The sequence below is a fragment of the Balaenoptera musculus genome, chromosome 7 (genome assembly GCF_009873245.2).
Source record: "Balaenoptera musculus isolate JJ_BM4_2016_0621 chromosome 7, mBalMus1.pri.v3, whole genome shotgun sequence".
In the NCBI taxonomy this organism is placed as follows: Eukaryota; Metazoa; Chordata; class Mammalia; order Artiodactyla; family Balaenopteridae; genus Balaenoptera; species Balaenoptera musculus.
Genome location: NC_045791.1, coordinates 26,802,015 through 26,826,236, shown reverse-complemented (window position 1 = coordinate 26,826,236; position 24,222 = coordinate 26,802,015). Strand labels below are relative to the sequence as shown.

The 24,222-nt window shown below is 34.3% G+C and overlaps 1 protein-coding gene across 2 annotated transcripts in view; it reads right to left on the bottom strand.

The window, feature by feature from the left end:
- Positions 1-24,222, bottom strand: part of KYNU (kynureninase) — a 101,315-nt gene that overhangs the window by 32,005 nt on the left and 45,088 nt on the right. For both annotated transcript variants that reach the window (XM_036859023.1, XM_036859024.1), the window contains 3 exons: positions 21,948-22,094; positions 2,537-2,635; positions 1,675-1,748 (listed from right to left, as the gene is read on the bottom strand). In XM_036859023.1, coding sequence (XP_036714918.1) covers positions 1,675-1,748; positions 2,537-2,635; positions 21,948-22,094 — 320 coding nt within the window. The remainder of the gene's footprint in view (positions 1-1,674; positions 1,749-2,536; positions 2,636-21,947; positions 22,095-24,222) is intronic.

Here is a 24,222-nt window from a genome sequence, read left to right as displayed (position 1 = left end):
TCTCACAGTAATTGCCTATGAGGTAGATGCTGATGTTATCTTTATATAGAGGCTAGAATACTATGAAGTCAAGGACATTCTTCAGGTTATGGACCGGCAAGTGAGTGATCAAGCTGGAATGTAAATCTGGTCTGTCTGCATGGTCTTTCTCCTGGGAGCATAGACTTAACCATTGCTTACTGGGTCTAGAGGATGTTGGGATTCTACAAGATGAGGCACATGCGAACACACTACAACCCCTCCACCCTCTCCTGTTCCTCATCCATGAAGGGCAAATAACGGTGAAAGAAATCTGAAGTGCAATAGAGATGCTGTAAAATCAGTTAAACTGCTAACACTTGCATTCTCTAGAATTTTGTAGATTACTTACTACACCCTCCCTTCCCTTTGCTGATTCCTCTATTGCAATTTAAATAAGTGGAGAGTTGGAAATGCTCAAGGTAGTGAGTCTTCACACAAAGGCAAGCAATACCTTATATACTGTCTATATGGAAAACACTTACGCTAGGTAAAATGTTGTCAATGTGGTTAGCTAAAAATGAAAAAGAGAGCTTTTAAAACATGTATGGTATTCCTATAATATAATATACGCTTTATATTCTTTTCAGAGAATTTGGGACAAGGGGAGAAATCTAATGTACTGACAATATACTCAAGGAAGATGTCTGCCTAACAAAATACTTGCCTAAAAAATGCTCTATTTAATTTTAAACCTTTAAAATCTTGTGGAAATTTTAGACATAATTAAATGAGCTATAGAAACTCATCTTAAATTTGTAAGATTTATATGCACAGAATCTCAAAAATGTGAGGTGCTCCAAGCTTTATTACTAATTCAGTTTCAATTCTTATAACGATTATACTACTCAGCCAGTGACTGAGAAGATTCAGAGAACTAATCAAATGTTATTATATTACCTATTAGGAGTCTAGACAGTCTCCTCATCACATACACTCTGATACAACTTTGAAAGGATTTTTTTTACAGAATATTATTTCTTTATCTCCATACCAGATAAAAAAAATTGAAACACTTAAGAGTTCCCCAGTCAAATAAAAATGTGTAAATTTGTTGGTGTATCACATTTGCATTTATACTTGCTCTAAAAAAATGGAGTGCTATATAAAAATTGAAAAGTATTTCTTTTTATGTAGTCAGTCTGTTGTTCAGTGTTCAGCTTCTTCAGTTTTCATGGATTATAAAATTTTTTAGGACAGAAGATACTCCTTACAAGACCATCTTATAAGTTTCCAGCTTTAAAGGTAGATGTAATTTTAATAATCACATACCACTTTTAAGCTCTATTAGGCACAGCTCTAGTTGCCTTTGATTTATTCATCAATGTGAGAAACCTGAAATTTTCTAAAGTCTAATTTTTGAAAAAAAATTAAGTAGTCTCTTCGCATTAAACCATCTGCTCTGCATGATTACAGGGACTCATTTTTAGCCTTGAAGCTTCCCTTTTGTGATTAAATTTCTTGTTCAACCAAGTGAACTCTTTGGAAACCATTTATTTCCGATAAAGCATATCATTGTTCATAGAGTAGTAAAATAATTATAATCAGTCCAGATTCTTATTGGATAGCATCTTAAAGAGCTTATGTAAATTTAGCACATTATTAATGCAAATTCATTTATTCATCACCAAAGAAGAATCTAAAGATAGTACTCACGCAGGTTTAATTGTATAGGCATGCTTTTCATGGACAAAGGCACCAGCAAGACCTCCTGCTCCTGTATTTAAATACTGGATTGAGAATAAATTAAACTGTTTGGGTTTACCTAAATATGTATGACAAAAATAAACAATGTAATAATTTGACTTTTTTGTTATGAAACCAACTTTTGACAAGATCAGAATGTGTGACTATTTGAACTTTTATAATAAAACAGAATTTGGAGTTACCTTGTTTAAAGAAAAAAAATGAAACATAGCATTATTAATTGAGAATAAATAGCTATTACTTTTTTAGACAAATTTTGTCCCAACTAGTAGATAACAGTTCCAGTGACATTTATCTCATTTCAGAGCTCATTCATTTCAGTTATTTTGTCACAAGATATTTAAATAATAATAAAAGATTATATTTTTAAAACACCTAAATTAAAATAAAATTGGTTTTATTTCCATGCTCCCTGTCAATTAACTTGTCTTCAAATGTCAATACAAAGTTGATTCCATAAGAATTATCTTTACTTATGTAGAAATTTCACAACATATCAACAAAAAACTCAGATCAATTTGAATTAAGTTCTAAGTGTGGAGCTTTTTTTCCAGAACCTCCTGACTTTTACAGAGCAGCCAGGGAATTGAAGGAATAGTATTCTATTAGAGGATGGAAATATCAAAATTTAATAACCTATACTATTCTATCATGTGACTCTACAGTTAACTAAAGTCAGAAAATACAGTAATGAAAGAAATGGAGGTAAGTAATTCAAATACTTAAAATTGGCCACTGATCCAGTTTTACATTTAGATTAATGTCAATGTGGAATAAAAGAATAAAAATATATTAACTAGTTTGTTGATACCTTGTAGGAGCACCAGCAGGCAAAATCAACTCCCCACTCATGTAAGTGGAGTTCAACATTTCCAACTGCATGTGCCAGATCAAAGCCAACCAAACAACCCTGGGGAAGAACATAATAAATTTTGAATTCGCTTAATGATTTGAAATAGTAAAGACAGTATATTTAAGAAAATCTTTGACACACTGCTGTACCATAAATATAGTTCATCCTTTGGTACAGTGACTCACGAAGTGAGTCACAAAATCCGAGGCATTCCCAAGACCCTTTCAGGTCAAAACAATTTTCATACCATGAAGAAGACATTCTTTGCCTTCTTCACTGTGTTGACATCTGCACTGATAATGCAAAAGCAATGATGGGTGAAATTGCTGGCACCTCAGCACAAATCAAGGTAGTGGAAGCTTGTACTGTCATTGTGTGTCAAAGCCATTCAGTTACAGCATGAAAAAGTTAATTTCACTTATATATCTCCTTGATAAAAGTATAAAACTAATACATTTATATTAAATCTCAATATCTTAATTTTCCTATTTTTAAGTTTAATGTGGGAATTATGCATAAGACATTTGACCATATCCTGAAGTAGGATGGTTGTCTCAAAGTAATGCACTTATGCAGTTATTTGAGTTGCAAGCTGAATTAGCCACTTTAGCTTACTGGAAAACCGTTTTTGCATGAAAGAGCAACTTATATACAAACAATAGTAAGTCATACTTAGGTATTTGACAGACATATTTTGGAAAATTGAGTCTGTCAATTTAAGGAAAATAACTCACAGGATTTGTTGCCAAGGAAAAAAAGTAGTTACCAAGATAAAGCAGAATTTTGGAAAACTTGTATCCACTTTTATGAATATGACCATTTCCCAGTATTTAAAGATATTTCTAATGAGTTTAGAAGTAATATATAATCTTAAAAAGAACATATACTGAAATATGTAAATATCAATATTTGTAAAATATGCATAACAATGAACCAATATTTTCCAAATGACCAACGCTTATTGTTATATATCATGCATGGATAAAAGATCTATTCAAAATGAAAAATCAGCCAATGGATTTTAATGTAGCAAAGCATAGAAAGATCAGTGATTTGGTTTCACATTTCATACCACAACTCCCAAGAAGTTCTCACTTGTCAAATTCTGGTGTAGTATCAAAGAATATTCACAATTAACTGAAAAAGCTATTAAACTACTTTTACTTTTTCTAAATATATATCTGTACAAGGTCCAATTTTATTCCTATGCTTCACAAAGGAAAAAAAAAATCAAGAGATTGAATGCAGAAGATATATAAAACCAGTTGCCATCTATGAAGCCAAACAGTAAAGATCTCTCTATATAAAATATCTGCCAAATATAAAACATTCCTTTCATTGTTTCTTTTAGAAACTACAGTTTTGCTTCCCTAACAATATATTATTTATGTCAATTGTAATGGGTTTACCACTTTTGTCCTAAAATAAATAAGTAAATGTATTTTAAAATTCTGTTTTAATTACAAATACAGTAAATATAGATAGACATATATATAAACAATATTAAAACCTCTTTGAGGTGATCAGTGATTTTTAAGAATGTAAAAGGTTTGCATTACTAAAAAGTTTGAGAACTGCTGCTTTAGTATATCCTGTTAACCTGAAGGAGTTAATAAAATTTTCAGTTTATCACTTAATCCCACATCATGTCATTTAATTTGATCAAGTATATTCATGCTGTAGTAAATTGCCTTAGTGGTTCCCATTCTACGTCCCTTCCTGTATCCATGTCCTTTGCCACGTAACTTTTCAGTTCCTTCACTGCGAACAGGGTGCAGTTCTCCGCCACTGGGATCAGTCAGGTGACTTGTTTTGAGCAAAGGGACATCAGCACATACAATACAAAGAGAGTCTCCTAATCACTTGAGTGATGAGGCTTGCTCTCTCTTGCCCTCTACCACCTATATGAGAAGGACTTGCTTCGGCCAACCTACTGGCCCAGATGGAAGATGAAAAAATTGTGGATCAGAGTCATCCTCCCCTGGGCTCAGCCTGGATTCTACTCTCCCACATTCTCTTAGTTGGCCAGAGATGCATGAGTCACCTCAGCTGAGATTAGCAGGATCCCTGCAACCAAGTCCTGTCTAGATCAGTTGACACAAAGGTGACCCATAAAAATGATGCTGTTTTTGACTCTATACTGTGTTCTTCCTGTACATTGACTTGAGACCCTAACAGTCTCTTACTATCTGACTCTGTTCTGTCTCAGTTAATGACATAAAATTTTTAAAATGCTGATCGTTAAACGGGGGTGATAGTTCACTTTGCAAACATGTCTTACCTCTGAGTTCTTCTGTTGTTAGCTTAGTAAGAGCAAACATAATAATCACATTCTTAAAACTTGTAGACTTCCTGCAACTTCGAAGAAACACATCTATCGACTGAAGTTTTTGAAGTAAATAATTGCAGAGGGACCAATTTTTTATTGTTCTAACACCTCTTAAGAATAAATAACCCCAAACTGCTATTACAGGTACTTTCCCCAGAACAGAGGGATACAAACCATGACCTGTTCTTAATGAATAAAGTTGTATTTGAGCACAACAATCTCATTTGTTTAGATATTGTCTATGGCTGCTTTTGCAAGCACAAATGAATCACTGCAACAGAGACCATATGAACGAAAAAGTCTGAAACATTTGCTGTTTTGCCCATTACAGAAAAGATTTGCTGACACCTGCCCTATAGCATTGGTTTCCATAGAGAAAACTCAATATATTGGAGAGTCAGTTAATTAGAAACCTTACTCACTGTAATGTGGCCAGAGCTAGAACATCATAAAAGAAAAAGTTCTTACAGGTATTTTGTTTCTAAAACACAAAAAATGAGCAATACATGTCATAAAAATATGACAGATGCTTCATGCTAACACAAATTTTTGGAGCAATAGGAAAGAAATACAGTTAATCTCCATCAAGATTTAGAGGTCATCAAAACTTAGATTTGCAGACTAGGTTCAATAGATATATATACAGACACATACATATATGCAATTAGTTTGTATTTTAAGATACACTTTTAATATTGAAATTAAATTTGGGGGAAAAAATTCTGAATTTAAAATTCTCTTTTTTCTCACCAACACCTCCAATTAAAGTGTTTTTTTATGAAGAAATTTTTACAACTTAACTTCTCTTAGACAAGTTTTTACAACACAACTTTTCTTAGAAAACTCAAGGAATAAAAAGGCAGCACTTTTATTTTATTATCAATTATTTATAAAGAGTGGCACAATGAAGAAACTATGAAACTTCACCTGCCATATCCTGTTATTAAAAGCCCTGTGGTCACATCTGTGGCACGATATAAAATAATCACTTGTGGCTCCTACAGTATGTTTTAATGCATGTACAATTCTTTCCCCATGGGTGGCAGAGAACATAAATTATTAAAATGTGACTGTTTTTAGGAAATGACCGTAAGATACAAACTTGCATGAGATCACAAAGGGATCTTACAAAAGTTTCACTAGATGGCAGCATCTTAAAAATAAAGAAAAAACTAATAGTTCTCCAAAACCTCTGTATAGCCATGCAGTTAACATTTTCATTATTTTACAAATAAGAGTAGGTAAAACAATATGAATGTGTGAAAATAGACCGCACCCTTGAGTGCATACTTTATGTAATTTTAACACTAGAAATCAAATATTTTTCAACAGATGTTTATTAAAATTACCCACAATTGCTCAGACTCTCATTGATACAAGCGCAGCAGCGGTGTTCAGCCACCGTGTCACCTGGCTTTACAGTCAGTCCCCAAACTATGGCAGTAGTCTTCTAACCATTCGGACTACTTCCAGCCTGCCTTCTTCCAATGAACTTTCTAAATCATACATTTGGTTATAAGACTTCCTGTGTCCCTTCAAAGATCTCCCCATTAACTTCAGAATGTAACTCATTTTCCTTGGTATGGCTTTTAAAGACCTTTATGATCTGGTTCTTTCCAGCTTTCCTGTCCCGGGTGCCCTACACCTACTATCATTTATTTGCATAAACCGTTCTCTGTCTCTGGGGTATTCTTTCCCTCCTCATTTGCCTGGGTAGCTCAGATTTTGATCACAAGATAACTTCCATAGGAAGATACCTTTGCCAAACCTTCTCACTTCTCTCATCTTACAGCCCTGGTTGCATAAATCTCTTGTAGCAATTTTCCAATCTTAAACTGTCTTCTATTTTTATATAATATGAACTCAAATAATTCAATTGTTGAATAAATAAGTAAAAAAACAAAGTCATAAAATTGTCAATAAATATTTTGTAAACTGAAGCTAAATGTTAAAATATTATTTGATATCCTTTATTTCTGTTTCAATTTTATTGCATAAACCATTTATTCAGGCTTGGCATCTTTTAAAATGAAGTTTCTTGGACAGTCAAAAGTAGTTTAAAATATATTTAAAATCCCTTTCAATAAAACAAGGAATATCATGACTTTTTGTCTTTGCCATCTTTACTAGCACAATACTAAAAATTTTTCTAACCAGTGGAATAATACACAGGGTCTGTGCTGAGATTTCCAGGTAAAGAGCTAGATCACTGTCTCTCAAATTTAGTTTATTATTTGTTTATTAATTAAAATGAAATATGGAATAGTACAGTTTAATTTTATCCCTTGTACCATTAAAGTCCTGATAACTTTATTGATTTATTCTATAACAGATTGGCTTTGGACAGATATCATTACTTTGTTCTTTCTTCACCAAAAAAAAAAAAAGAATCCTGTAAATTATGAAGACCATCAATAAGTAGCAAATTTGGTGGGAAAAGGGATAATTATATAAGATATTTGTAGCTATACACAGAACTGAAAGTCAGCTTGTATGCATTTGTGTGTTCAAATAATTGTTAAAATAATAAAATACTTAAGATAGGTAAGTAGCCTTTGTCTTTGAGCCACTTGAGTAAGCACCCAGGTTACTTAGGAGGTACCTGCAAGAGATGCCTGTCACACAGCCTGTGGTCATTCATACATACCAGCTGGGTGCATGTCCAGACTTCAGTGGATGCCCTTGGCAGTGGCATTAGCACCATGGTGGGTAAATTACAGGGGCCTACAAGTCCCTTCAAGGCTAGTAATTGGATACTAGTAATAGGTGTGTGACTTCTTTCGTGGCTGTTTATGGGAACTACAGTTTCCACACCATACTAAAGAGATCTTTATGTATTCTAAATATCACTCCTATTTTGATATAAAGTCACAGGAAACAACTGAAGAGTACATTGCTATAAATTTGAACAATATTACCTTAAATAGAAACACTGATGGGAAAATTTGAGGACAGTGAACAAAAATTTTAAAAAATGATAGGAGTGTGTGTGTATGTGTGTGTTGTTGTTCAACTCTACATAGATGATATGGACAAATGGTGGATTAATAACAACAGGTTGGCTAGTTAGCTTTGATCCTGGGATTTCCCAAGGAAGCTCACAGTTAGGGAGGTGTTGAATTGTACTGGGGAGGGTGAAAATGAAGAAGAAGCAGATGAAAGATGGTAGAGTTTCTTGCCATAGTCTTGAAGCACTAAAATTTGTAAAATTCATTCGAGTGCTATGATTTAAAATAATCCACAGATACTAAATTTAAAAAAAAAGTAATACCCAGTAAAGATCTCTGTAAGAGGGGCCTCTACCATCTCTGTAAACATAGTATATCATTTCAGAGTGAATTTTTATTGTGAAAGTCTTTCCTTTCATCCTAAAATTTATTGTCTTCAAATATCCTTCTCTTTTTTTTTTTTTTCTTTTCATCCAACTCTGGTTATAAGCAGGAACTATGCATTATTTCTTATATTGTGTTTACTCTGCACTTAAAGTCAATATGTAATTTGTATTACAATTTCCTTCCCCAAATTATTTAATACAGCTGTCTACTATTTTTTGAAGTATTATGTTAAGCTTTCACTTATTTATACCAATAGTTTGATGGGAGTAACTGTTCCTCACTATTAAAACATAAAGCAATACAAAATGAGAATGAACTTTCACAAGTTAAAAGGGACAAAACACAATCTTCCAAGTGGAACTGCAGGGAATATTTTAGAAATCAAGTAGCTTGGCAACTAGAACCAAAACTTAAAATTTTCTGTAAGGCAGAACCTGAATGCTACTAGAAGTTATTTTAGTCCTGAGGCTCTTATAGATAATATATGATACCAGAAAAACATAGGTAATCAGCATATGTACTGCAGGAGAAAAAAAATACAATATTCCATCCAGGAAGCTAGTGACTTGATAATTCTAAATGTTCATATTAAGTTCAGCAGCAAACAGGAACAGAAACAGGAAAAATTAGGAGGGTAGACAAGATTCTACCCTAGACATATGATGAATTACTCCAAGGTTAAGGTCTAATAATTTCAAATGTATCTTCTATTAAAATATTATTTTAAAATGCAAGTGTACAGAGAAGGATGATATCACAAATAACCCTTAGCCTACATAATAATTTGAGTAAGAAAGCACCCCCATTGTCCTAGAGCTATTGATTGATGGTATTTATGCCAAAATGTGTATACAGAGGAGACAACAAGCCCTGATAAAGTGAACATTGTTCTGTGCCTCTCATTGTGGGCTATTGCTAGGGATTTGGGGAGCCATGACTATGCTTCTCAGTTTCCAGAGAGCTTAATTTTGAAAAAGATAAGATATCCAATAAGGGAGAGTTTTGAATCAAGAAAGAGTCTTTCATGACAAAGGCTGTGCATAGATATCAGGGAATTAATTAAATTAAAAATGAGTACCTTTAACTTGAAATCAAAATGAAATCAGAATGAATGCTTTCATTCCGTGACTTAAAAACGCTGGTTTGGATTCAAGCGTAAGCTAAAAAGTGAAAGTGGAATCCATTCTGAAATATTCATTTATTTGTCAACCTGTGCAAATTAGACTAATACAGTATTAGGATATTATTACCCACTTATATCAAGCCATACTTCCATATTTTCAGAAAATATAGTAGCTTGTAGCTATAGTTACCCAAAAGAAAATATGAAGGAAGTGTCCTGTTGGAAAAGTAAAGTGACAAGGGGTGGAAATTTGGGAAGAAGATGATGGACACAGGAAAACTAAGGAGCTTGTCTTTGGATGGAAACCTTGGAGTCCTGAAAGGGGTGGTAGAACTCTAATCAGGTGCTGAAGATGGCCAACCTAGTGCATTTTTGGAGGCCTTTCTGGGCTCTATTTATGTCACAGGAAATGGAAGCTGTATGTTTTTTGAAATTAATATATAACTCAAGGTGCCCTTCGTTTAAATTCCAGAAGTGTTTTAGCTGTGGAACTTACACAGCAGGCCAGGTAGCCCATGGGGAACACTGGCAACCAGAGTCTGGAATACTAGCTATGTCCTAATAGCTATGTCCCCTAGTTCTATCAACAGATGCCTGGAGGAAAATGATAGCTTCCGAACTTGAGTGGGAATTTTTCCCCACACTATCTGACTTCCTCTTGAGTCAATTTGCAATATGTGGTTTTGACCCAATCGTAAGGTAAAATGAATTGGAGCATGTATAACTCTGTTTTTTGTGGTATTAGACTGGATTGATTTTCTAAGACACTTTCATGGATTTGTTTTTACCCTTGTCAAGCATTAATACAGTACAGTCTAAAGCAGTTTTCTATTTATATGTCTCTATGTCCCATATGATTCTTTAAAGACAGACACAGTGGGGTTTTTCTTAATCTATTCTCTCTCTGTCTCCCTCGCTCTCTCTGTCTCTCTCTCTCTTTCCCCCTCTTAAATCCTGGAAACTGATATTAAGTGAGGGGTCAATATACCTGTGAAACAATGAAATTTCTTGAGAGTACTCTGCAACTCAACTACCATTAGAAGGTTCAGTGGACTTCCTGTTGAAATTCTCCCTATTGTCATGTAGATTAGCTTCCCAGTCATATAGGAATTTGTAAGCTCTTAATTAGAGGGAGGGCACCTGCAAATACATCTAAAGGCCCTGAAGAGCTGCTAACAGGAATGACAATGGGGCCATCATTGGTGGGAGCTATTGCCAATAGAACTACCTAAGAGACCCATCAGAAGAAGACCCACCAGTGTCTTGCGGCATCTCTTAAAGAGAGCGGTTGGGAGGAGTGGGTTAGAGGTTCTGAGCTGGGCCACTATTGAATGCTGGCACTGAATAGAATCTTATTCAGCAATAATTCTGTTCTTTATACTTGACATCTAGGGGCAAAGTAAAAATTGTGGTTTTCAATATTCTCTAAACTGAAGAGACAGTTATATCAACCATAGAGACAAAGGTTTCAGGCTCCCATGGAAAAAAATAACCAAGAAAGAGGGCTATATATATTTTCTTTGACTTTCCAAATGTTGAGACCTCTTTGCCATTACACAATCAGTCTACAAATATAAAAGGAGAAAATATAGTGGAAAGAGAGGTATGGTATCGGCGCCAGACTCCAAGTCTAACCTTTACTGGCTGGCTAAGTCAGCTTGAGCAAGTGCTTAACTTCTCTTGGACTCAGTTTCCTCAACTGAGCCATGGGATAAGCTCCCTATTAGGGTAGCTGAGAATATTGTAAATACTACATGCCAAGTGCCTGAAGCACAGTAGGTCATCAGCAGCACCTAGTATTATTCACATTTGTACAAAGCACTATTGCAGAAACTATATTCATCCTTTTAGCCTGGCTTTTTAAACGTAAATATTGATGAGACTGGCAAATCCAGAGATGAGAAATAGAAAGTGGGGAGCATTAGGAGCATTTTGCTAGTGAAATTTAAGGAAGGAGGTATCAGTTAAGAAGGTTTGAGACAGAGCTAAGAGCTAACGGCTACATGGGGAGAAAGAGTAAAGGATTTGAGAGAGAGGAAAAGCAAAAAAAAAAAAAAAAACTTGAGACCCTAAAGTGTTGTGTAATTTACAGGTAGAAATGTCTTACTATCTAATAGAGTGTGCTTTCCAGAGTAAATTTCAGCTATTTCTTTTACCAGGAAAAAACAGCAATTGTCTCCTCTATTTATTGTCAGAAGTAAGTACAAAACCAAAGAAGAAAAATAAAACAAATCAAGTAACACTGTTCTCTTCTGGAGTCTTTCTCCAGCTGGCAAGGATCTCACACAAAATATAGTTTGTTTGATTTATTTCAGATACTCAAGATGGGAAAAATAGCTCAAGGTAATTTTTCAAGCTTAATTTAGTTCATTTAATATTTAATAACTTAATGGAGCAGTCTGCATGCCCTAAGTGTGTCAAAGAGTAGAAATGGAGTTTGAAAAAGAACTCAAGTTTTACAAGTATTTTGATTTTTAGAGCAATTGACCATTATAAGTAATTCTTCAGAATTTTCTGATTCTAATGAAATGGGAGCACAGTTATGTCTTTTATGCAATGTGTGATCCATAAAATCAGCCTAATCCATTCTTGCTGATAACACACATTTATCCATTCGCTGGCCAAACAGGTATGCATTTAATGATAAATGACTATGTATGTGTAAAGCACTAGTATAAGCCTGTGAAGTTTGTAGCGTCCACCCTCAATCAGTCATTGAATACACTACTGACAAAAGCTTCCTAAATTTCATTGTTAAGATAGGCATAGAAATAATTAGAAGATACTGCAAAAGAGGACCAATAATACATTTTCCATCATGCTATGGAAATACAGCAGGAAGATAGATTTAGCCTGACACAGAGCAGCAAGAAAAATTTTATGATGAAGGTCAAGGATCACCCCCTCATGTTTCTACAGGAGTTAGTCAAGAAATATATGAGTTGGGCCTATAAGAAATACTCCACTTTACCGTTTTTTGTAAGAATGCTGCTATGTAAGCAGAAATATATACACCAGCTGTCATTCTGCTTCAGTGCTGAGGTCAGTAGGTAGAAATAGGAGTTGTGTTGAAGAACTGAAGTCCCATCTAATGGGCAGAGCTATGATTCAGGCTTGCCACTTGTTATCCTACAGGAAAGATGGTCTAGTGTTGCCAAACCCGTAATTTGAAACTAGGAGTTTTTATATGAAATCACTTGATATGTCATTATTGGCATGTGATTAAAAAAATTTTAAATGTACCATGTTTGCATATACAAAGAGGGTCAAACAAAGCAAATCCCGTGGACAGATCATAACCTGTGAAGCAGGTAGTGGTTGAGCTGAGCTGGAGGAACAGAATCTTCATATGTGGGAATTCTAGGAGGAAGGAAAGCTAAGAATAAAGGCCTGGAGACTGAAAGTATGACATCTGGACAGAAAACATTCAACACATTTGGTTTAGTTTAACTATTAGTATGTGAAGGAGAGCAGAGGAAAATACGATACTGATAACTTAGGTATATGCACAATCATAAAAGGCTGAAGTGGTTTTGCCTCTATTCCACAAATGGTAGAAGAATGACGGTCATAATTGGGAAAGACATGAAGCAAGGGATCAAATAGGAGATACATGGGCCTAATCACAACCTTCCCAACAATGGGCAGTTACTTTTTGGATGGGTGGTGACTTTTAACCCTTTACATATCTACTTTTATCTACCTATCCTGTTATAAACTGGCATTAAAGCAACTATTTAATTTATCCATCACATGAGAATGATACTGTTTATCAAAGAGAGCCCCATTTAGATAGGAAATGAAAGTACACTCTTCCATAAGATATTTTTCTAGTGATTACTATGCCAATCTAAATGGTCAATTTCTCAACCAAATTTGCTTATATTATTAAGTTTACTTACATACTGAACTTGATAATATTGCAAAGAAGCTTATGGGATAGTTTCTGAAGATGTCACTCAAATTTCTTCCCTTAAAGCTACTTTTTATAGACAATGTGATAGTTATCTTCTTTGTTTACCACCTTACTTAAGTTAATTTGCTAGGAAAATGAACATTGTCTCTTCAACTCAACTTTGATATCCCTAATCTTGTTTGCATAAATAATTTGACTGATTAAAGAAGGGGGGAAGTCCCTGGTGGCGCAGTGGTTAAGAATCCGCCTGTCAATGCAGGGAACACGGGTTTGAGCCCTGGTCTGGGAGGATCCCACATGCCGCGGAGCAACTAAGCCCGTGCGCCACAGTTACTGAGCCTGCGCTCTACAGCCCGCAAGCCACAACTACTGAAGCCCGCGCGCCTAGAGCCCGTACTCCACAAGAGAAGCCGCCGCAGTAAGAAGCCGGTGCACCGCAATGAAGAGTAGCCCCCACTTGCTGCAACTAGAGAAAGCCCGCATGCAGCAACGAAGACCCAGCACAGCCATAAATAAATAAATTAATTTAAAAAAACATTTCTTAAAGAAGGGAATCATGAAGAAGGCCATTAAGAGAAATCTCTCACATTTTATTGGGGATTTTTTTTTCTGGGGTCTTTTGAAATTCCACCTACCTTGATTGCCATGAGACACACTTTTTCCTTTCCATTCTTACGGTGATTAGTGAATAAATTAAAACGGGTGTGTACATTTCATGTTGGAACACTTTCATTTTTCAGCTTAACAAAGACTTAAATCAGCCTTCCTTTTGTTGGTTAAGTGGCATGAAAAATATGGGCTTTAGCCTGGGTCTAAGACAACTTAAGTATTTTATAAAATGCATATCATCTAAAAAAACCCATAAATATAATATTTCACCTGGGGGACCCTGGGTTTAGATGAGGCTAGATCTGGAGAAATAATTGTCCACCATGGCTTTGATGAGAGTGGTTGCCAAAGCAACAATCCTGATTGACAACTGGGAGTCTTGCTTTTCTCAAATCTGTAATTCTAAAACATCTTGAGTGCAAATTTCTCTTCTGTTGAGAATTAATCAGTCTTTCTCACATGGTCCATTTAATGAAAAGCTTAAATTAAAACATCTGATGGAAACTTCTTAGAGACAGCTCAAAATTTTTAGATTCTTGGGCACTGATCCTTACCAACATATTTTGACTTATTGACTCCAGGCTCCTGCTTGGATAAGCAGGATAGTTTACTTTATATTTCTAAACAGAATAATCCTTCACTATTCCCAGAGTAAATGACGTATAGTTAATGGGACATTCCATCTAAACTTTAGGTCATTTTTCCCTTCTCTCTCTCTGTCTCTGTTTCTGTCTGTCTCTGTTCTCTATCTCTCTCTCTCTCTCTCTCTATATATATATATATATTTTTAATCCTTGGATTCTGTGGCTAGAACCAAATCTGGGTGGGACAGCAAGAGCTCAGTATAGATCCTTCATTTCTGATGGTTATACAAAATCTGTCTTTAATAACAATAGGATGATATGATTAAATAAGAACAATCTCTTAGGAGATCAGAAAAATATTTCATGTAGTATGAAATGGATCTGCTCTCTGGTACCCCTATCTTTTGAACTGTATCGTGATAGCGAGTTTTAAAATTCTTGCATAGAGACTGCAACTGACTCTTTACTTTTGCCTACTCATCTAATTCCTACCCATTCCTGTAGGCAGGGAATATCTTTTTAAAATTAAAACAAAACCTAGTACTTTCATTGTCTAAAAGCTTTTAATGGCTACCTGTGTCACTAAAGAGAAGCTCAAGATGTATAATATGGCTTAGTGGGCCCTTCTTTACTCAGCCTCTGTCTGCTTTATAAACTCATTTCTTGTTATATCTTTTCTAACTATCAAATTATACAATCTTTTCTACAATCAAATTATACTGAAATATTTGCTTCCTTGTAATTCCATCATTTTTTAAAACTATCTAGAATGGCCCCACCATACTGTCCGCGCCCTGGAGGGGATTTTACCTAGTTAACTCCTACTCATAATGTTAGAATTGGCTCTTGTCTCATCTTCCCTAAGAAGGTCAGGCTGACACTCCAGGCTAAATTAGGCATTCTTATTTAGAATTCCGTTATTATAATTTACTACTCAAATATTTACTGATAGAAAGAATGTATAAAAAATTCAAATGCGTATCGCTCTACTATAGAGAATATAGAGACAAGATTCTTTTTATGCGCTAATGATAAGATCCTATTTGGTGAACTGGCAGTGACTTTAATGAAAGAATGGCTGTATTAGTATGATTTCTAGTAAAGATTACTTAATATTAAACATCTCAATATTAAACCTTTTTGGAAAAGGTTAATTTATTATGCATAAAAATTTCATACAACATGCCAGTTTATATTATAGTTATATACAAAAGTATCGGGTACTGATTTTTCCTAACTGATTGATTGCTCAAATCCTAATATCTCATGCAAGTATTATTGATATTATTCTGTTGTAATAGTCCATGAGACTTGACTCCCAATCTTCAGTACTAGAAGAAGCTCAGCCAAGATGATGTTGAATTTTGAGGCTTGATCAATCATTTGTCTCCTGCAAAAGTCTGAAAACATTTTTAACAATAATTTAAACTTTCCCTGAAGATAAATGGATGGATCAGTGAGGTGACCATTTATATATGAGTGTTATTTAGATATCTCAGTTTTTATTAAATGATATTAAAGCTAAAATATGTCTTTCTTTTTTATAATGATGTCTTTGTTCATATTGCTGCTTTCGTCTAATGTTCTAGATCCAGAATTAATTCATTTTGTTTTTAAATTGTGTGGGCTGTAATTGTGATTATTATTTATTTATAATTTAAGCACCTTATAGTTAGGTCTAAGAGATGTTTGTACTCATACCCAGTAGAGAGTGGCACATAACAAGGTAGAAGCTAATAAAGCAAAGCTCAGGTTTGCAAAATTCAGTCTTCTTTTTGGCTGTCATTTGCATTTCAATTTTCAGTAGGCTAAAAGAAAACTAACATGCCAGCATCCATATAAGGTAGAGTAATATAGTATAAAAGATGTGATAAATAAGGGAATCAATCATTCATTCACTCAAAAAATATTTATTTGGCACCACTGTCTGCCAGGCACCATGAATTCCAGAGTGCTGTAGGCCATTTTATGTGGCATTGGAGAGGGAAGGTAGAATGCAAGCAGTTAGCACTGAGTTTTTTTAGGGATAAGATTATTAAAATTTTTATCAGTCCATTACCCAGACTTTAAAGTTTTCAGTCCAGTCTATTGAGTCCTAACCATGCTGCTTAGATTATTGTTTTCTTTTATAATCTAGAGTAGAAGTGTCTAATGAGAGTCTTTAGTTTAAAGTTCTGAATATTTCACTTTCTAAGGATTCATTATTTTTTTGTAGGTTGGATATGCCAATGTGATTTTTTTATATATTGATAACGTTTACTGATTACTTACAATGCACTAAGTACTAAGTGTTTTAGGAATAGTTCCTTGTTTCTCAGTAGAACAAACCAATGAAGTAGGCACTATTACCTTCCCCATTTGTTAAGTGGAGAAATGAAGTCATATTGGTAAATGAATTAAACCATTTAAACTATGCTAGAAACTACTGGAAAGATGTGGGTTCAAGGCCAGTTCTGGCTCTGTCTCTACTATCTAAACATTTCATTAATGCAAATGCTATACTGCATTTCAGAATAAGTATCCTACTCCATCAGCAACCAAAAATGCCTGAATTCCAGGTGTGGCAAGGCTTATAACTTCTTCTTAAGCACACAAATATACTTAATTTCCCAAAAATGACCATGTGTTAGTCGAGGGAATATAAGTGGAAATAAATTTTTTCATTGTTAAGCTAATTTTTTAAGATGTTAGTGTTCCCCTTTAAATCCATTTATCCCATTTCTTTGGCTGAATATTGACAGAAGCTCTAGGGTATGAAAGCCATAGGATACAACCCTGAACCACTGGTAACCTGAATCATTGCACTGGAGAAAGCTGATCCCTGAGTGCTGCATGAGCAAGAAAAAAACATCTATCACAGTGAAGGCATTTATGGCTCTATTTAATTGTTACCAAGACTTAGTCTACCTTATACACCAAGAGTTTCCATTGACAATAATTTCTAATTACCTATTTCTTATCATAATTCAACTTGAGAAATTATAATTTGTGGGGAGCCTATTCATTTCACCAGATGATATAGATTTTCTCTTTATTTCGCTCTCTTTATATTTCATTATGGAGCCTAATCAATTTTCCACGAATTTTTTTCAAATGTTTTGTGAAATGAGGCAAAAAAGAAAATAGAAGAAAGAAAAAAAGAAGGGAGGGAGGGAGGGAGGAAGGAAGGAAGGGAGAAAAATAGGAAAAATATTAAAGAGGGCTAGAAGAGGAAAGAGGGAAACAGAGTAGAAACAGTGATGCTCCACGAGGGTGTAATTGGGAAATGCAAGAAGTACTGTCGGTAAGTTAACCCCAACCCCTCTTCTCAGCCTGTCTCTACTATAGGGCCATAAAAGCTAAAAACTCCTTTACTCATGCTTCTTTGAAACTACTACTTCAGAAGGCAATGAATCATAAACAGGAAACTGCTAGGTTCTTCTGGGAAAGACTTTGCACTTTGGATGAAAGGGACAGATAAAGCTGTACTGCTACTTCTCCCTTCGTCTTTCTCTCTGCTGTAAATAGAATTGTGATATCTGGATTTGGGACAACTCTCCTTGTGACCATGACATGAAAAGACTGAAGAAAATCTAAGAAAGCCCTGGAGATGTCACACAAACACTACTCAGTTGCTGAGTGCATCCTAGCAGCCTCCTGCCTCAGGTCTTCTGTGGTGAGAAAAATAAATCCCTAATCTTTGGCTAATTTTTCTCTGGGATTTTGTTTCTTGCAGCTGAAAACCTTCATAAGTGATTCAGGAATACTAAAGGAAAGACTAACCCTGAGAGGGTAGAATTAAGAAGTGATTGGTTGAAAAGGTAAAGAACAGGAAAATGTCAGAGTTGAGTCTAAAGGTCTCTAAGGATGGTGGCATGAAACAAACAGTAGGGATATTCTGGAGGGAGACAAATCTGGAACATACTGATCTCAAGGTGCGTATAGAACTTCCAGGTGTAATAGGCAGATGCTCATAAATAACAGTTGTCAAGTGTGTGAGTAGCCTGTAGCTTTTACTTGAAAGTGAGAGCTGAGTCGTGGCAGTGGTTAAAAATCTTTAGGGATAGTAATTCAAAGGACAATGGGGAACATTCAGTGAGTGTAGACAAAAAGAAATTATTAGTAGAAATAAGTAATAGTATATGAAAAATATATAAATATAGAAGTAAGGCAGAGCTCCAAGATGGTAGGTTGGCCAATAATATAAAATTAAGTAGATGGCTTCTAAGACAAAATATGAAAGTGTGTCTTCAAACTGATGTCTCTTTTCACATGCTGGCCTTCCCTTATAATATGGCTCTCTAGCCTGATCTTATGCTTAATTTTCCTTGGCCTCTCACACTTGTCACCATCCCAGGGCTTCTCCTCAGTTAAAAAAAGTCTCAGCATTCTCTAAATTCATTATGTGAGTCAGAGCCATCCTACCAACTGTTCTTTTATTAATTAATTTATTTTTCCCTGTAGATGATCACTAGAAATCTTGTATTTTCTCTTTCCATCAGAGTGAATTTCTATACCACTTACAACAAAAAGACAGATAACCAAATACAAAATTGGGTGAGACACTTGAATAAGCATTTCATAAAAGAAGATTCTGAGACAGCTAGTACACATTTGAAAGATCCTCAACCTCATCAATAGTCAGAGAAGTGCATATTAAAACTACAGTGAATTATTATTACAAACTAATCAGATTTGCTATTGGTGAGAATGAAGAGCAACAGAAACTCATACATGCTAGTGGGAGTATATGACAAATTGATACAAACCTTTGGAAAGTTGGCATTGTTGATTAGGATTTAACATATACATACTTTATGTTCCAAGGATTCTTATTCTAGGTATATATTTAACAGAAATGGGTATGAAGGCATACCCAAAGAAATTTATAAGAATGTTCACAGTAGAATTTTTTGTAATGGCCCTCAAATGGAAATGAAACTCAAATATCTATTCTGATTAGAATGGAAAAAAATAAATTGTGAACTATTTCATACACTATAATAATATACTGAAGTGAAAAGAAAAACAGGCAAAACTGCTACATACAATATGGATGAACCTCACAAATATAATAGCAAATAAGCAAGACACAAAAGAATATATGTTAATCCATTCATATACAGTTCAAAGATGGGCAAAGCTTATATATATTTTATGTATATATTTTATATATATATATTTTATATACATATATATTTTTTATATATGGTTAGAAGTCAGGAGAGTGGTACACCTTTGGAGAGGAGGTAATAGGCAGTATTTGGGAGAAGGAGGATTCTGAGTGTTATAAATGTTCTAGAAGTTTCTTGATGTGGGTGATGGCTATAAGGGTTCAAAATAACTCATCAAGCCACTTATGATTTGTGCTCTTTTTGGTATACATGTATTTCTTTAATATATTTTTCAAAATTCCTATCCCCACTTCCCTTTCATATGAAGTTTCTACTTCAAAATCTACTCTTGTTGACTTTTATTAATCCATCATTTTTGGTTCCAACCATACTTCTGGAAACTTTTGTCTTTTTTATGTCACTTAGCTGTTTCTAACAGTGGCTCTTTTATGGCTTTTTTTCCCCTCGAATTTCCCAACTCCTTCTTGATTGACACCTTTAATTTTCTCTTTGTCTCTCTCTTCAGCTTTATCTTCATAGACCACCCAAGAGAGCTATGTAAGTCTACATTATAAAGAATTTTTCTAAATCTCCATTGAGAATGGAGGGGATTGTCTAGCAAGAGTATAAATGTCTGTTAAAATAATTTTGATAATGGATAAATTGAAGTCTGCTAGATCGCCATTTCACTCACATAGTATCCATCACTCCTTTGCAGTTACATTTATATGGAACTGCTCATTCCTACCTTCCTTTCTTTGACTGAAAACTCAATGAGAGTTTTACCTGCTAGGCACTTACCATATTTTTTACGTGAAAGAAAGCGTGCAAAATACTAAAAATGGTTTTAGTAAGCAAAGTAGTTAAGAATAAGAATTACGTATAACATCTACTAAACAAGTTTATTTTGCTTTTTAATGGGAAATGAAAGAAAATGTATATTTAAGCCACTTTCTATAACTTCATATTTGTTGAGGACAGTGGAAGGCGGGAGGGAACCACCATTTAACAGTAGAATGTGTACAATCCAAGAGATATTGTATACTCTTCATAATCAACACTGCATTTATAAAGTGGGTCCTGTTATCCCAGATTAACAGTTTTGAAAACAGAAACTCAGAAAAGTCAAATAACTAGCTTGCTTGAGATCATGTAAGAATTAAATGACCTAGCCAAGATATGAATTTCAGACTGAGTGATTCCAAAACCCATGATCTTTCTTCTTTACCATCCTGCCTCATTTCTATGAAGTTTAATGAGACATGCATGTATACTAAGGCAATCAGGGACTTCTGATTACTTGCATAACATTTTAAAATATGATATTTTATTGGCCTCCCTTTATTTTGGTGCTTAACATTTAATATCTAAATTAAGAAGACATTATCTTTATATCTTTCGTAATGCACCACTTTCACAGTTACCCATTAAACCAGTTGGAAGTCTTGGTTGGAAATTCCTAGAGACTGCTGATAACGGTGCTAAATTTCTTTTCATTAGTTCCATTCATTCGCTTCAATAACTGAGTATATTAACTAGATATCACATGTATATTAATCCCATAACTTATTAATGTTCAGAGTATAATCAGTTGTCACCTTTTTAAATACATGATTTGATTGCTGAATCACATAAAGCTGTTATTTAAAGATTTTAAATACAAATTGTAACTGTTTAATGTTGTTCCTCTGATTTCTTTTTTTTTTTTTTCAGGCAAACAAATACTAAAAACACTTTCTTACAAGCACTTATATATAAAGAGTTACTCTTTCACAATAGTAAACTATGTAAGTGTTATTCAGTAGTATTGAGGGAAAATTGCTCGTTATAGGCAGTATAATGGCTTCCTAAAGTAAACTGGGTAAAACTCCATCTACTGATAAACTTTTATTCTCCATCTCCCCTTTTTCAGGTACATAGGGTTAATGAGTATGAATTATATATAGAATGAGTTATAGTATGACAAAGCACCAGAGTTGAGCTTCTAACAGTCCTAGTATATAGTTACTATCCTAAGTATTGTCTGCTTCCTGCTGACTGAGCAGCTCTGTACCAATGACATCACTTACAGGAAGCTCACCTATACTACTGATTAGAGGTAGACATTGGGAGAGCAGATGCTAATAAGGAGGTAAGACCACAGAAGTGACAAAAAGAGGTTTAAATAGAGATGCCTAAAGCAAAATATATATATTTTTTAAGATACATTTAATATATTATATATGTCATATATCATACATATATATATCTTACTCTTTTTTTAAACTCTTTAAATAATTTTACACAGACACAAACAAAGGTATTTTACTAGAAGTGCAGTTGAATACTCCTATAGAGTGAGGTTCTGGACAAGGGGCAAAGGAGGAAATGACGTACATACCTTTGCTTGTCCGGCTTTCGTGATGGCAGGCATATTAAAGAGCTGGCCAGTATAAAAATGCAGACCACTGAACAGGATCACTGCAATAGAGTCACCTTCATTCTCAATTACTTCAAGGATATCCTCTAATCTCAGTGTTTCTTCCCCCTAAAGTCACGTTAGGTACAAGTTACATTATATCCACAATAACAAATTTGTCCCTTTACATTTCCCAATCTAAAATTCACCTTGAGATCTTTCCTACCATAAGAAAAATCAAAGATAATTTTTTTTCAGATTAATAATCTTCAAAAGTTGGGCAAGAGCATGTATTTGAGTATGCTTTTTGTTATTAAGAAATGATAATAAAATAGTAAAAAAAGAGGTTTATAAAGTATCTTTGCAAAACCCTACTGCTTGATTTTATTCTTCAGTTTTTCACTTAATCTTTACTATTTACATACTTATAGATTGTTTCCTTCTTATTCCCATCAAATAAAATACCAGAAAGTACAGGATGTCCATAAAATATTAAATGTCAAGGCAAATTTCTTGGAAATTAGTATTTTACTTATCAATCTAATATCATTTTTTTCCAGAAAAAAAAGGCACGTATACATCATTCATCTGAGTGTAACTTAACCAATATTTTCTATTAGTTTAAGAGTAAAATCTCCTCCACACCAATCTAAAGATCAAGATCCAACCATGAAGAAAATATCAATAAAACTCAATATTATCAAAGTTACTTTTCCCCCACAACTCCCCACCTAAGACTAATAATGATCAGTGACTTTCTGAAAATTGTGAATGAATTTAGATTTGGTCTTATAAACAACTTGAGTGAAAATAACTCAGCTAGATACACATCGTCTATTTGTATCCTGATAATTCTCATCTCTTTATGAAGCCTTCATGAATTTTCTACAGTGCTAAATCTGACATGATTATGAAGTCAAAGCATCATTAACTACATTAATATATGGGGAAAACTCATTAAGGCATTAATGAATTTTCCTTCAATTATTTTTAATTTTTGGTAACTTACTATTTGCCAGTTACTGTATCCCACATTAGGCATATATAATATGTATCACAAATATAATAATACTCTAATTTCTGCTTATAGTCTGAGACTTGTTTACAAAATGATGATCTATAAAAATAGGATTGACAATGAAATCTTTGAATTATTAAGTGATGCATACTTTATACATAAAGAGAAGGATTTCAGTGATTCTAAGAAAAAATTCAGAGTAAAATTAATAATATCATAACCCCAAACTCTTTTTTTCCCTTAGAGGAAGCTAATACAGTTTGTCTACCATAATTTCAAAAAAAAAGTAAGTGTTATATATACTAATACTTTATTTCTTTAAAGAATCAGTATTAAGCAAATAAGAAATATATTTTTCAATGATAGATATGGTCCTCTCTCATGTTGATGTGCTCTAATCCAGTAATGCTAAAGAGTGGTCTCCAAATTATGATTAACTCATACAGCTATACAACACTTGACACTTTTATTATTTTTTTTATTTTTTTAAATATTGAGTATATTTCCCTGTGCTATACAGTAGGTCTTGTTGGTTATCTACCTTATATATAGTAGTGTGTGTGTTAACCCCAAACTCCTAATTTATCCCTCTCCTCCGCCCTGTCCCCCCGCCTTTCCCCATTGGTAACTGTAAGTTTGTTCCCTATTTCGTTTTATTTATTTATTTATTTATTTGGCTGCATCGGGTCCTGGTTGCGGCACGCGGGATCCTCGTTGTGGCATGAAGGATCTATCGTTATGGAGTGCAGGCTTCTCTCTAGTTGGCGGCGGGCGGGCTTAGTTGCCCTGCAGCATGGGGGATCCTAGTTCCCTGACCAGGGAGCGAACCCGCGTCCCTTGCATTGGAAAGCAGATTCTAAACCACTGGACCACCAGGGAAGTCCCCACTTGTCACTTTTAAAGTAAAAACTTGTGATATATTAGTGGCTATGCTCAGTTTTGCTGGAAATAAGCAATTTATGTATAACATATGAAACAGATACTGTTCCAAAGCTGTGAGAACTTTCTATTCCATTAATTTATTGCATGTTGGCAAATAGAAGTGAATAGAGTAGACCTTTAATTTCTCAAATTAGTTCTGGGTTGAAAGAAATAAATGTTCAAACACTGGTTTAACAGCCTGGGAGCATCGTACATATGTGAAACCTAAAGCTTATTCTGTGTGGATCTCTTGGTGCCAAAATTACACAAGATGCTGGGTTTATAGGTCAAAACCTGTACAACTTAGCCTTATATCTT